The sequence below is a fragment of the Electrona antarctica genome (genome assembly GCF_951216825.1).
Source record: "Electrona antarctica genome assembly, chromosome: 15".
In the NCBI taxonomy this organism is placed as follows: Eukaryota; Metazoa; Chordata; class Actinopteri; order Myctophiformes; family Myctophidae; genus Electrona; species Electrona antarctica.
In genome coordinates, this window is record NC_136796.1 from 2,438,357 (window position 1) to 2,450,103 (window position 11,747).

The 11,747-nt window shown below is 46.7% G+C and overlaps 1 protein-coding gene across 4 annotated transcripts in view; it reads left to right on the forward strand.

Moving 5' to 3' along the window:
• LOC306938828 (synaptotagmin-like protein 1) overlaps window positions 1-6,627 on the forward strand; it is a 53,493-nt gene extending 46,866 nt beyond the window's left edge. For 3 of the 4 annotated variants that reach the window (XM_079523149.1, XM_079523150.1, XM_079523151.1), the window contains 2 exons: window positions 3,356-3,561; window positions 4,257-6,627. In XM_079523149.1, the coding sequence (XP_079379275.1) occupies window positions 3,356-3,561; window positions 4,257-4,399 (349 nt within the window). In that variant the 3' untranslated portion in view covers window positions 4,400-6,627. The remainder of the gene's footprint in view (window positions 1-3,355; window positions 3,562-4,256) is intronic. The other variant, XR_013791776.1, reaches the window with a different exon arrangement.
• The last annotated feature ends 5,120 nt before the right edge of the window (window positions 6,628-11,747 follow it).

An 11,747-nucleotide genomic window follows, 5' to 3' on the forward strand; every position in this document is an offset into this window, starting at 1 on the left:
TTTGGACAAATCACCATCCAGTAATTCAGTACTTCTGGTTGCTGTGGAATCTGAGTGGGATTTGCTTTATTTTAGCTGTCATTTCCTCCTTTTCTAAACATGTTGTTCATCACTTGAACAACATTTCAAATAAAAAAAAAAAAAAAAGAAAAGGGGGGGGGGGGGGGGGTTCCCGATATCGATATTTTAATAATCAATATCGATTATTTATCGCGGGAGGACGTATCGATATATATCGCCATATTGATATTTCAGCACACCCCTAATTGTGACATGCCCAGAATAGAGAAACTAGGGTTCGTGTGGTATAAACGTACAAGGATGTGTCTGTGAGGACCTGCTTTAGATTCTAGATGCAGAGAGGAGAGGCTGTCTGGTGAGAGCAGTTAGATTCTATAGATGCAGAGAGGATAGGCTGTCTGGTGAGAGCAGTTAGATTCTAGAGCTGCAGAGAGGAGAGGCTGTCTGGTGAGAGCAGTTAGATTCTAGATGCAGAGAGGCTGTCTGGTGAGAGCAGTTAGATTCTAGATGCAGAGAGGAGAGGCTGTCTGGTGAGAGCAGTTAGATTCTAGATGCAGAGAGGAGAGGCTGTCTGGTGAGAGCAGTTAGATTCTATAGCTGTAGAGAGGAGAGGCTGTCTGGTGAGAGCAGTTAGATTCTAGATGCAGAGAGGAGAGGCTATCTGGTAACAGCCTTTCTCTTCCCGTGTGGAGAGTTATCTTGCTGAAATAGAAGCCATTGTTGTTGTTGTTGCGTCAATACAAATCGAATCATGTGGATCTCGGGGATTCCACATGGGAAATGGCGTGGCTCCGATGTTTAAGCCATGCCGAAAATAGCCTCCGTAAAGAGCTCACAACGCGTTCACAGAGAGAGAGGGACCCGTACTGGAAATGACATGAGGCAAGCTTCCTTTAATGCAATCGGATGGATGAATGGGCTGTCAAGGCCGGAAAGTAGTTGTTTGCCACTCAGTAGGCGTTCCCGCATAACTTCCGGGTATGACGATGTCACGCCCATATGAGCCGGTCATCAAATTATTGGCTAAGGAATGCGACAAAAACAAAATATCACACCCGTGTGAACTGAGCGATGCAGGCTGCTCAACAGCACCACTGGCTGCCAGCGGTATTGCAGCTGTTCGTACTCATAACATACAGACACACACGGCCAGTCATTGGAGTGGTTTTGGCACCGCTCAAAAATCTCCATGAATTCAAGGCTTCATGAAAAGTCAATTTTGGGGTGAACTACTGTACTCTTAAGGGTTGGATCAATGGAACCATGTTCCTGTTTATCATCATCAGTATCACAATGAAAACAACATTCTCAAGAAAACAATTCTCAAAGTTTGAAAGAAAAGAATCGCACTCGTGTGAAGTTTTGGGGAGGCCTCACTCCTTTTAAACAAACATTGTGCTCTAAACAAACGTGAAAAAAGGTCCATAGACTTGGCTGTGATTTCCAAATGCCAGACGTTGGAGGACAATACACAAGCATTAGTAACTTAAGGGCCGAGGACGTGGCAAAAGCTTCGTTTTAATTACAGAGCGTGCTCATCCGCCCACACACAGTCTGTTGACATTTTCAAATGTCTTCCCGTTTGTGAGGCAAACACTCGGGTGTCATGATCTCCTCTTCTCTTCTCTGCTCTTCTCTCAAAAACCGTATCTCCGCTTGCGGGAAACAGGAGGCTCCTCCAGTCCATTCTGTCCTGGAAGAGACAGTTAACTTCTTTTTCAGGTTCCTTCCCGTCTCTCTCGCTTTCAAGGTCTCCGGGCCGTGACATGACACGCCATTACTTTACGGGAACTGTAGTTTAGTTCAAAGAATTCTGAGAGTTTCAGTTTCAGGGGGGGGGGGGGGGGGGGGGGTGGGGGGGAAAGAAAAATAAGACATTCGATACTGGGCATAATTAAATTCGGATAATGCGGAGCTGGTGGTTGAATGGTTTTGACATGGTGCAGAGCGCACTGCCTGACAGAAAGAGAAAAGATTGGATAGATAACCCGTCATAAATAAATAAATGGCTGTCATAGCGTGAGTGCAGTGTTAGGCTTTGATTTATCCGCTGTTGTTAAACGGTGCCGAGTGCCAACAACAGATCTATAAACTCCTTGATGGCATGATTGTATAGTGGCTGATTTTACACTTGGTTGCATGTTGAAAATAGCAGATCTACTGTACGTCTAATGGCTTGTAGATCTGCTTTTTTTCCAGCATGCAACCAAACATAAAATGACTTTTTAGTTTTGCTGGATCTCTTCTCCACTAGTCCCTTTTAGTCTAGTTGTTGACATAATTGTCAGTGTAGTCTTTAGCTTTAGTCATAATAGTGAAAAAAGACAATCGACAGACATTTCTCATCGTCATTTTTTACTATGAAATCAACATTGCAACAAAGAGGGGGCACGGTGGCACAGTCGGTAGTGCTGTCGCCTCACAGCTAGAAGGTCCTGGGTTTGATTCCCGCTCGGGACGCTGGTGCTGGAGGCGTGTTTCCTCCTCCGCGTCATCAGTGCCCATACCCGAGGCGGGGTTGGCGAAAGGGCCTTTCTGTGTGGAGTTTGCATGTTCTCCCCGTGTCCCCTAGGGTAGTATAGGTACCCTCACAAAAAACATGCAGTAATCCTGGTCTCTAAACTGCCTCCCCCTGGCCAGCCGGGGCGCCTGATGGAGGGGAAAGGAACTGGTTGGAATAACGTGTTCCTTCCACGCGCTACGTCCAACCAGGGAAACTCCCCCCTGTCAGGTGTAAAGGAGCAACTTGGACACTCAGGCATGAAGGAAGCATGAGTTCAAGTCCGTTGCTCTCCCCATGTCCCCCATATATGGGGACTAGGTTGGCGGAGGGTGTGTAGAGCCCAGGATCACATTAGATAATTGACACAGGGGTGAAAAATGGGTTACAAAATCGTGGGATAAAAACAAACAAAAAAACAAACAAAACATTGCAACAAAGTATTAAATCGTTACATGAACTCATTCACTGCCAGATTGAATATATAATCCGCGTAATTATTTTTCTGCGTTTCCTCACCATTTAACCCATTCTGTACGGGAACCCCTTTTGGTGTTGGAAGCATTATGTTGTACTTTAGAAAAATGGCAGATCTACAAGCTCAGGTCTGCTATTTTTGAAAAAATCATGAAAATGTGTTGGCGAAAAAGGTTGAGCACCACTGACATATACAAACATGAGGGTTTTTCAGGAAAAACCCTCACGATTTTAGAAGAAACTTTTGTAGAATCGAGCTCAGGTCTAAATGGGTTTAATCTCACTGTGTTCCTCCACCACCTCCACCTCCTCCTCCTCCACCTATTCTTCCTCCTCCACCTCCTCCTCCTCCTCCAGCTACATCCTGCCGGACGCCAGCCGCCAGAGCGGCCAGAAGACGCGCATGGTGAAGCGCTCCATCAGCCCCACCTACAACCACACCATGGTGTACGACGGCTTCCACGACGGAGACCTGGCCGAGGCCTGCGCCGAGCTGACCGTCTGGCACCGCGAGGGCCTCAAGACGCACTACCTGGGAGGCATGCGGCTCAGCCCCGGGACAGGTGAGGAGGGGTTTATAGAGCCCTATTAGACACTGCCTGGAGGCATGCGGCTCAGCCCCGGGACAGGTGAGGAGGGGTTTAGGGGGTTATAGAGCCCTATTAGACACTGTCTGGAGGCATGCTGCTCAGCCCCAGGACAGGTGAGGAGGGGTTTAGGGGGTTATAGACACTGCCTGGAGGCATGCGGCTCAGCCCCGGGACAGGTGAGGAGGGGTTTAGGGGGTTATAGACAATGCCTGGGACTTTGGGCGGCAAGCGGCTCAGCCCCGGGACAGGTGAGGAGGGGTTTAGGGGGTTATAGAGCCCTATTAGACACTGCCTGGGAGGCATGCGGCTCAGCCCCGGGACAGGTGAGGAGGGGTTTAGGGGGTTATAGAGCCCTATTAGACACTGCCTGGGAGGCATGCGGCTCAGCCCCGGGACAGGTGAGGAGGGGTTTAGGGGGTTATAGAGCCCTATTAGACACTGCCTGGAGGCATGCGGCTCAGCCCCGGGACAGGTGAGGAGGGGTTTAGGGGGTTATAGACACTAGGGGTGTCCACAAAAAACGATTTGAATTAGAATCGCGATTCCCGTTATGAACGATTCAAAATTGATTCATAATTTCCAAAAATCTAACATTTTTGTGTGTGTGTGTGTGTGTGTGCGTGTGCGTGTGTGTGCGTGCGTGCGTGCGTGCATGCGTGTGCTTGCAGGTCAGAGCTACGGTCAGGACGTCAGCTGGATGGACTCCACAGAGCAGGAGGTGTCTGTCTGGAACTCCATGATCGAGAACCCAAACCACTGGATAGACACCACACTACCTATCAGAACTAACCTCACACACCGGCCTGAGTGACGCACGCACATACATACACACACACACACACACACACACACACACACACACACACACACACACACACACACACACGCGAGAGGAAAAACAAAAGGGTGAAAGGACCCTTAGTTGCAGGTCAATTTTAACAATGGATTTTATCGCACAAATACGCAATTAATCGAGCGGACTGCATAAACTTTCTCTTTCTCCGTCCGTACGTCATGTACATACGTATTTAACTCGGAGATTCTCTGAATTAAATCGTTAATGTGTTTGCACACCAGCTGGTGCGTTTTTTTTCTCTCCCGGTCGAATATCGGAGTGATTTGTGGAGGAAGTAAAAATAAATTGACCTCACTTTATGGCAATCACGTGATAGTGATAGATACTACTTTCTACTGTCTAGTGGGGTGATGGTGACAGGCTGACAGCTACTGTAGTGATATCCTACTACTTTCTACTGTCTAGTGGGGTGTTGGTGACAGGCTGACAGCTAGTGATAGCCTCCTACTTTCTACTGTCTAGTGTCTAGTGGGGTGATGGTGACAGGCTGACAGCTAGTGATAGATACTACTTTCTACTGTCTAGTGGGGTGTTGGTGACAGGCTGACAGCTAGTGATAGATACTACTTTCTACTGTCTAGTGGGGTGTTGGTGACAGGCTGACAGCTACTGATAGCCTCCTACTTTCTACTGTCTAGTGTCTAGTGGGGTGTTGGTGACAGGCTGACAGCTAGTGATAGATACTACTTTCTACTGTCTAGTGGGGTGTTGGTGACAGGCTGACAGCTAGTGATAGATACTACTTTCTACTGTCTAGTGGGGTGTTGGTGACAGGCTGACAGCTAGTGATAGCCTCCTACTGTCTAGTGTCTAGTGGGGTGATGGTGACAGGCTGACAGCTAGTGATAGATACTACTTTCTACTGTCTAGTGGGGTGTTGGTGACAGGCTGACAGCTAGTGATAGATACTACTTTCTACTGTCTAGTGGGGTGTTGGTGACAGGCTGACAGCTAGTGATAGCCTCCTACTGTCTAGTGTCTAGTGGGGTGATGGTGACAGGCTGACAGCTAGTGATAGCCTCCTACTGTCTAGTGTCTAGTGGGGTGATGGTGACAGGCTGACAGCTAGTGATAGCCTCCTACTGTCTAGTGTCTAGTGGGGTGATGGTGACAGGCTGACAGCTAGTGATAGCCTCCTACTGTCTAGTGTCTAGTGGGGTGATGGTGACAGGCTGACAGCTAGTGATAGCCTCCTACTGTCTAGTGTCTAGTGGGGTGATGGTGACAGGCTGACAGCTAGTGATAGCCTCCTACTGTCTAGTGTCTAGTGGGGTGATGGTGACAGGCTGACAGCTAGTGATAGCCTCCTAGTGTCTAGTGGGGTGATGGTGACAGGCTGACAGCTAGTGATAGCCTCCTACTGTCTAGTGTCTAGTGGGGTGATGGTGACAGGCTGACAGCTACTGTAGTGATATCCTACTACTTTCGGATCCGCAAAACGCAGCACAGCTGAGAAAAAAAACGCACCAGTGTGCAACCACCTTAACGATTCTTAAACCGTGTACTGTACAGATGGGTATAGTAGAGGTGAGTGGTGTTGTGATGGGAAACAGCGGTATACATATAGCTCAGGAACAAAACAAATTCAGCGCTGATTCACAACCAGTATTTCGTCTGTTGGGTGGAAACCTCATTATTATTGTTGTTATTATTATTATGTCCAAAACTGTTACTTTCCGGATTCAAATTCGAACAATAAAGGCAGCACGTCAAGGAGCTGAAAACGCTTCGAGCTTGTGGATCTTTTACGAAAAGAACACACAAAGTTAGAATGTGCTGAATGTGGTGACGAGAGGTTTAACCACTGTCGGGAGGAGGGAGGTTGTTGTTCAAAACCGTTACTTTTCAGGGAAATGGGAGGAAAGAACCTGTGTTCCCTTCCATTGAAGTTATTTTCATTGGTTAAATATTTGTAATGAGTCAGGTGAGGAGGTAACGGTGCACGGCCAAAAAGGTTTAGGGACCGCTGAAGTAGGGTATCAATTAACAAAACAAACAAACAAAAATAAAAAACCCCTCTAGGATTCAAGTTTTAAGTATGGAAGGTTTCTGCCCGACTGACAGCAACAATATGCATTTCACGTAATAATTTACAATGTCTTTGTGTAAGAATGAATTAAGGCTGAAGAAGACGTGTTTGTAATCTTACTGTAAATGAATAAACATGGACTGAAGAACCGTAATATTGCTGCAGTTATTTCACCCGGTAACATCGGGAGAGAATTATGCTATTTTTTTTGTATACCTTTCATAGATAAAATCCACTACAAAATATCTTTAAGGGAGCCCTGGCCATTTAAATAAATCACACCCGTGTGAAGTGCGTGGTGCAACTCTGTGTGTGTGTGGGGGGGGGTGGCGGAAGTTCCAGATCCACAGGAACGCACCCAGGGTGCCGGCCCGGTTCCGGCGAGCCGCCCCGCATCCGAAACGGTAGAGAAATGACAGAGTTACCATGTGGGGGTCCCCGGCGGTCCCCTGGGGTCCCCGGAACATCCAGACCCCCAGGAACGTGTCCAGGGGGGGCGGGCCGGTTCCGGCGGGCCGGTTCCGGCGTGCCGCCCCGCGTCCGAAACGGTTGAGAAATGATAGGTACAGTGTGGGAGTCCCTCTACTGTACCACCATGAGTCGACCTCATGGTGGCCACTTTACGTTTTGGCCTATAACTCTTGAACCGTATGCCGTAAAATCAAAATGACCTTTTCCATGGATTCCTTGGGTCATGACACATCTCCCCATACACGCCCATTTCCGTCTAGAATGCATTTTCTTCAAAACACTCTTTTTGCTCCCCCTCCTACAGATTTTGTCCAAATCTCGCACAAATCGGTACACATGATCTCTGGACCTATCCGTTCAATTGACCACAGGCAGATTTTGATAGTCTGTACCGTTCGGCCGCAATTGGCTTCCAAAGTTAGTGGGAGTGGCCTATTTGACTGTGTGTAGTAGAGTATTTTTTTAAATACTCTTATTCACATTCAAAGCTAGATCCGGCCTTGCTCCAGCATACTTATCTGACCTACTCGACCCTTACGAGCCAGCTCGTGTACTAAGATCATCCGGAACGGCCCTTCTGACCATAAAATCTGGCTGCAAAAAAACTGTAGGCGACCGGCCATTTGCGATCCGGGCACCGTCACTCTGGAACGCCCTGCCCCTGGAGATCAGGCTTGCCGAGTCTGTGTCGCATTTTAAATCGCTCCTAAAGACTCTTTTTTACAGAGCTGCATTGTTTTATTTTTATTTATTTTTTATTGTTATCTTCTGTTATGTTCTATCGACAAATCTCTTCTATTGTATTCTATGCCTTTTTGATCCATGTTTTTCTCTATATATTTCTGTTAAGCACTTTGTGACTTGTTCTTAAAAGGTGCTATATAAATAAAGCTTTATTATTATTATTATTATTATTATTTTACAAAGAATGCGACACATAAGGAACAGAAAGTTCAATCCACCCCAAATTTGAATCACATGTCGAGTGTCGGTTCAATAAACGCATCACCAAAAGCTATTTTCACCCATAGGGGGCGCCTGCAAATGCCAAAAATGTCACCGTTTGTTGGAAAAAAAATATTTTGGGGGGATCCTATCTCACAGAATTTCCCCGCCCCCCTAAATACGCCCCCTTTCGGGGTTAGTGGTGATAGCGTGACGTCACTCCATAGACGCTACATGTTAAAAGAGGTTATTTAAGAAGTCTACAACTTTTGTTTTCTCAAGGTAAGGTTTGTTCTATCTGCTCGACCTGATTTACCATCTTGTTTGCTTCATAATAATATTGGTCTGTCACATTTTTACATTAGAAAATGTACTTAGATTCTCCAGAGAAAAAAACGTGTAAATGCCCATGTTAAAGTCACCACTATTTACCGGAAGTGGGCGTGAAAAACGGGCTGTGAGATAGGCCTATCCCGAAATACTTACACATGATCTCAGGGGTGATGTGACCATTTAATTGGCTCATAAAATTAGTGGGAGGGGCCAATCTTTTGAAAAACAAAACGCGGTGGAGGCTTTCCAGTTCCACAACATTGCTTGCAAATCACGTCAGGTCAAAAGTAAACGAGCTTGTGGATCTGCTACTTTTGTACTATACTTGCTCAAGTAGGACATTCATTTATGAAGACAAAAACACAAAAAGTTAAAATATGAACATAGGAACGTACTAGACCTACGTACCATCAGACAATAAACGTCTCCATTCCCTGTTCACATTCAAAACTGACAAGCAGCTGTCTGCAAATGACATAAAAAAACACGCTCGTACCAAAACAAATTCCTCCCGGGTCAAAACGATTTAGAAAAAATATCAAATTAGCAATAAGACATGTTGTTCTATTCAGACACATTCTAGTATTATCTACCTTTCATCGTTTTCAAAGAAAAATGTTGACCTTGTATAGCTGACTTTCTTTCACTATGCTCGAAGCAAAAAAAATGCACGGTCACGGTCCCTGCACATCAGTGTGTGCGGCCACTCTTTTGTCTTTTTTTAAGAATTATTTTTCTAGATGTTTCTGCCATGAGCTGGCACCTCTATTTAGACACTATTTACACTAGGTGTGCGTATAGCAGCATCCTGCACAACCTCTGAGCCAGTGACATTCGTAGGTACCTCTCTGGAAGGAACGGAGTGTTGTGGCGATCCGCCAAAACAATAATAATAATAAACATTTTATTCCCCAAACACATACGGTGACGGACGGTTACGTTACCAGTTGCGTGCCGCTGGTTGGCCACAACACACAAGCCCAGCCCATATCAGCTATGGAGCTGTCATTTTGAAAGAAGGGGCGCGGAGTGTGAAGGTGGTGTGTGAAGACGGTGTGAGGTGAAGACGGGTGTGTTGCCTTTCTATGAGCAGGGCCTGGCTGGAAACAAGTTCTTGAGCTTAGCCCAGATACCCTGGGTAAATATAGATTTCATTTCATTTCATTTCACCCTTTTTGGAGCAGTAGTATTTTAACGCGAGCTAAGTCCGCGGTTCAGTCCGTTCAAGTAAAGAACACATCGAAGGATCACCGGACGTTTAACCCAGTGTCGACCGAGCCCGTGGTGTTCTGAACGGCAGGTTCACAGCGACAGGTCGCTGCGTCTCAACGTCTTTCGAAGAGGAACGCATCAGAGCCAGTTGTCTTGTGGAGAGGAGCTGATTGCTGAACAAACTACTGGGGTTGCTGTGGTGAGCTAAAGAGCTAGCAGCGGGGCTAACACCCTACACTACACACACACACACGCGCACGCGCCAGGACGCTGCCTTGTTTTCTTTTCTTTTATTCTCTTTGGTTAAACCGAAATCCCGAGGTGGAGTTTTTCTTTTGGTTTTACAACAGTGATGCACGACACCTGGTTTCCTTTTGCTTATTGTGAAAACCAGAAATGGACATTTGTGATATGAATGAACTGAACTGAAGTGGAACTGCATTTACCTTCTTTATAATACAAAACCTTAAACTGAAGTTAGGTGTGTCTTTTGCATTTATTGACTGTGATTGAGTGTTTTGAGTTGAAATACGTGTTTATTGAAGTGTACATATTTATTAGATTTATTATTATTTTATATATACCCTGAGTTAACAGGTAGGTTGCTGTATTTAAACAGTGACCTTTGTAGGGTTTCTCCTCCTGTGTCCAACTTTATTTGGGAAACCGCTACAAAGGCCACTGTGTGGCGATCCGCCAAAATAATAATAAACCACAATAATATGTTCAGCAAATGACAGCACTCACACCCAGATCCACGCTACTTTTGTGAGTGACATTGTCTGTGCATGGCACTGGTTGGCTGCTCGCTGAACGCCCAGCCTCTGGCAAAAATGGAGACGACTTCCAGTTTTGAGTCTGTCGCGGGAGTGAGAAGCTGTGTGTGTGCAGACCAGTGGGGCGGTGTGAAGACGGCAGTTTTGGCCCTTGCCCACCAGTAAACATACTATTTATATATATATTATAGTAAACAGCGTGAGCCATTATAAACAACGCCACGGACGATCGCCTGCCATCAATTCAGGGACGACCGCGCCGGGTGCTGAGAACGGCCGCTGAGAACGGCCGCTGAGACACCACTTCCCGACTGTCACTGTCACGGCGTTGTCTTTCGAAGAGGAGCCGTTGTCCAGTATAAAGAGGAGAGGGTCGCTGTGGGTGAGCGAGTACGAGGGCTAGCTGCGGAGCTAACGCACAAACACACCCACACACACACGCACGCCAGAGTGCACACACACACACACACACACACACACACAAAGGAAGCACAAATCAACTCAAACAAAACAGAGTTTCAAAATGGTGTCCCTCTTGGACTTGGAGTGGGAGTTGGAGAACACACAACTGGTTCAACCACTAATACCCCCAACTTGTACTCTGAAACAAACTGGATCTGCTCCTCAATCAATGATGGAGCTGCTCAGCCAGCCAATTAACGAGGCAATTCCTCAATCAGTATTGGACATGGAGGCTCCAGTGTCATTCTCACGTAGGAATCCATTTGCTCCTCCACCAATTCAAACTACATCTGAAACCACACAATTCAATAATCCTTCTACTGCCGCAATAACACCACTTCACCACCAGGATATTGAGAGAACGCTAACAAACTTCTCCAATGCCATCATTTCTCGTTTGGAAAAACTAATGCTCAACCTCAATAACTCAATAACCCAACAGTTGGACAAGCAAATGGAGAACATTCAGCTTCAGCTGGTCTTTCACCCACAACACCCCTCCCAACCGGCAATGACCTCACAGACCGGGGTTGTGGAGCTGGTATCTTGCTCTGTGTCACAGAGTGCCAGAGATGTCCAGCCAACTCCCTGTGGGGCTACTATCCTGTCGGCAACCACTACACTCCGCACAGACCTACCCATATCTGTGGAGGCAATTGGGGCCGCTCAACAGACGGACCTGAAATGTCAGGCTTTGTTGCAAAGCCTCTTGGAGGAGCAGTTGAGCCTGGGCCCAACTTTCACCCTATTGGAAGACCGCATATACCGGAAAACACAACTACCTCACAAAACCCTGTACCAACTTTACATTCCGGACAACCTACGACTCCAGTTGATGGACCTGTTCCATCAGGATCCTCTGGCTGGCCATCTTGGACAGCACAAGACCTACCGGAGAATGAAACACCTGGTCTACTGGCCCAAGATGAGCCTGGACGTGAACCATCACGTGCAGAAATGTCAGGGGTGTCAACGGCACAAAAAGGAGAGCCAGAAACGCACAGGAAAGCTGCAGCAACCTGTAGAAGACCTCCAGATGTCTGTGTCCCGTGGCCGCTCAAAAGCTCTAAAGCGG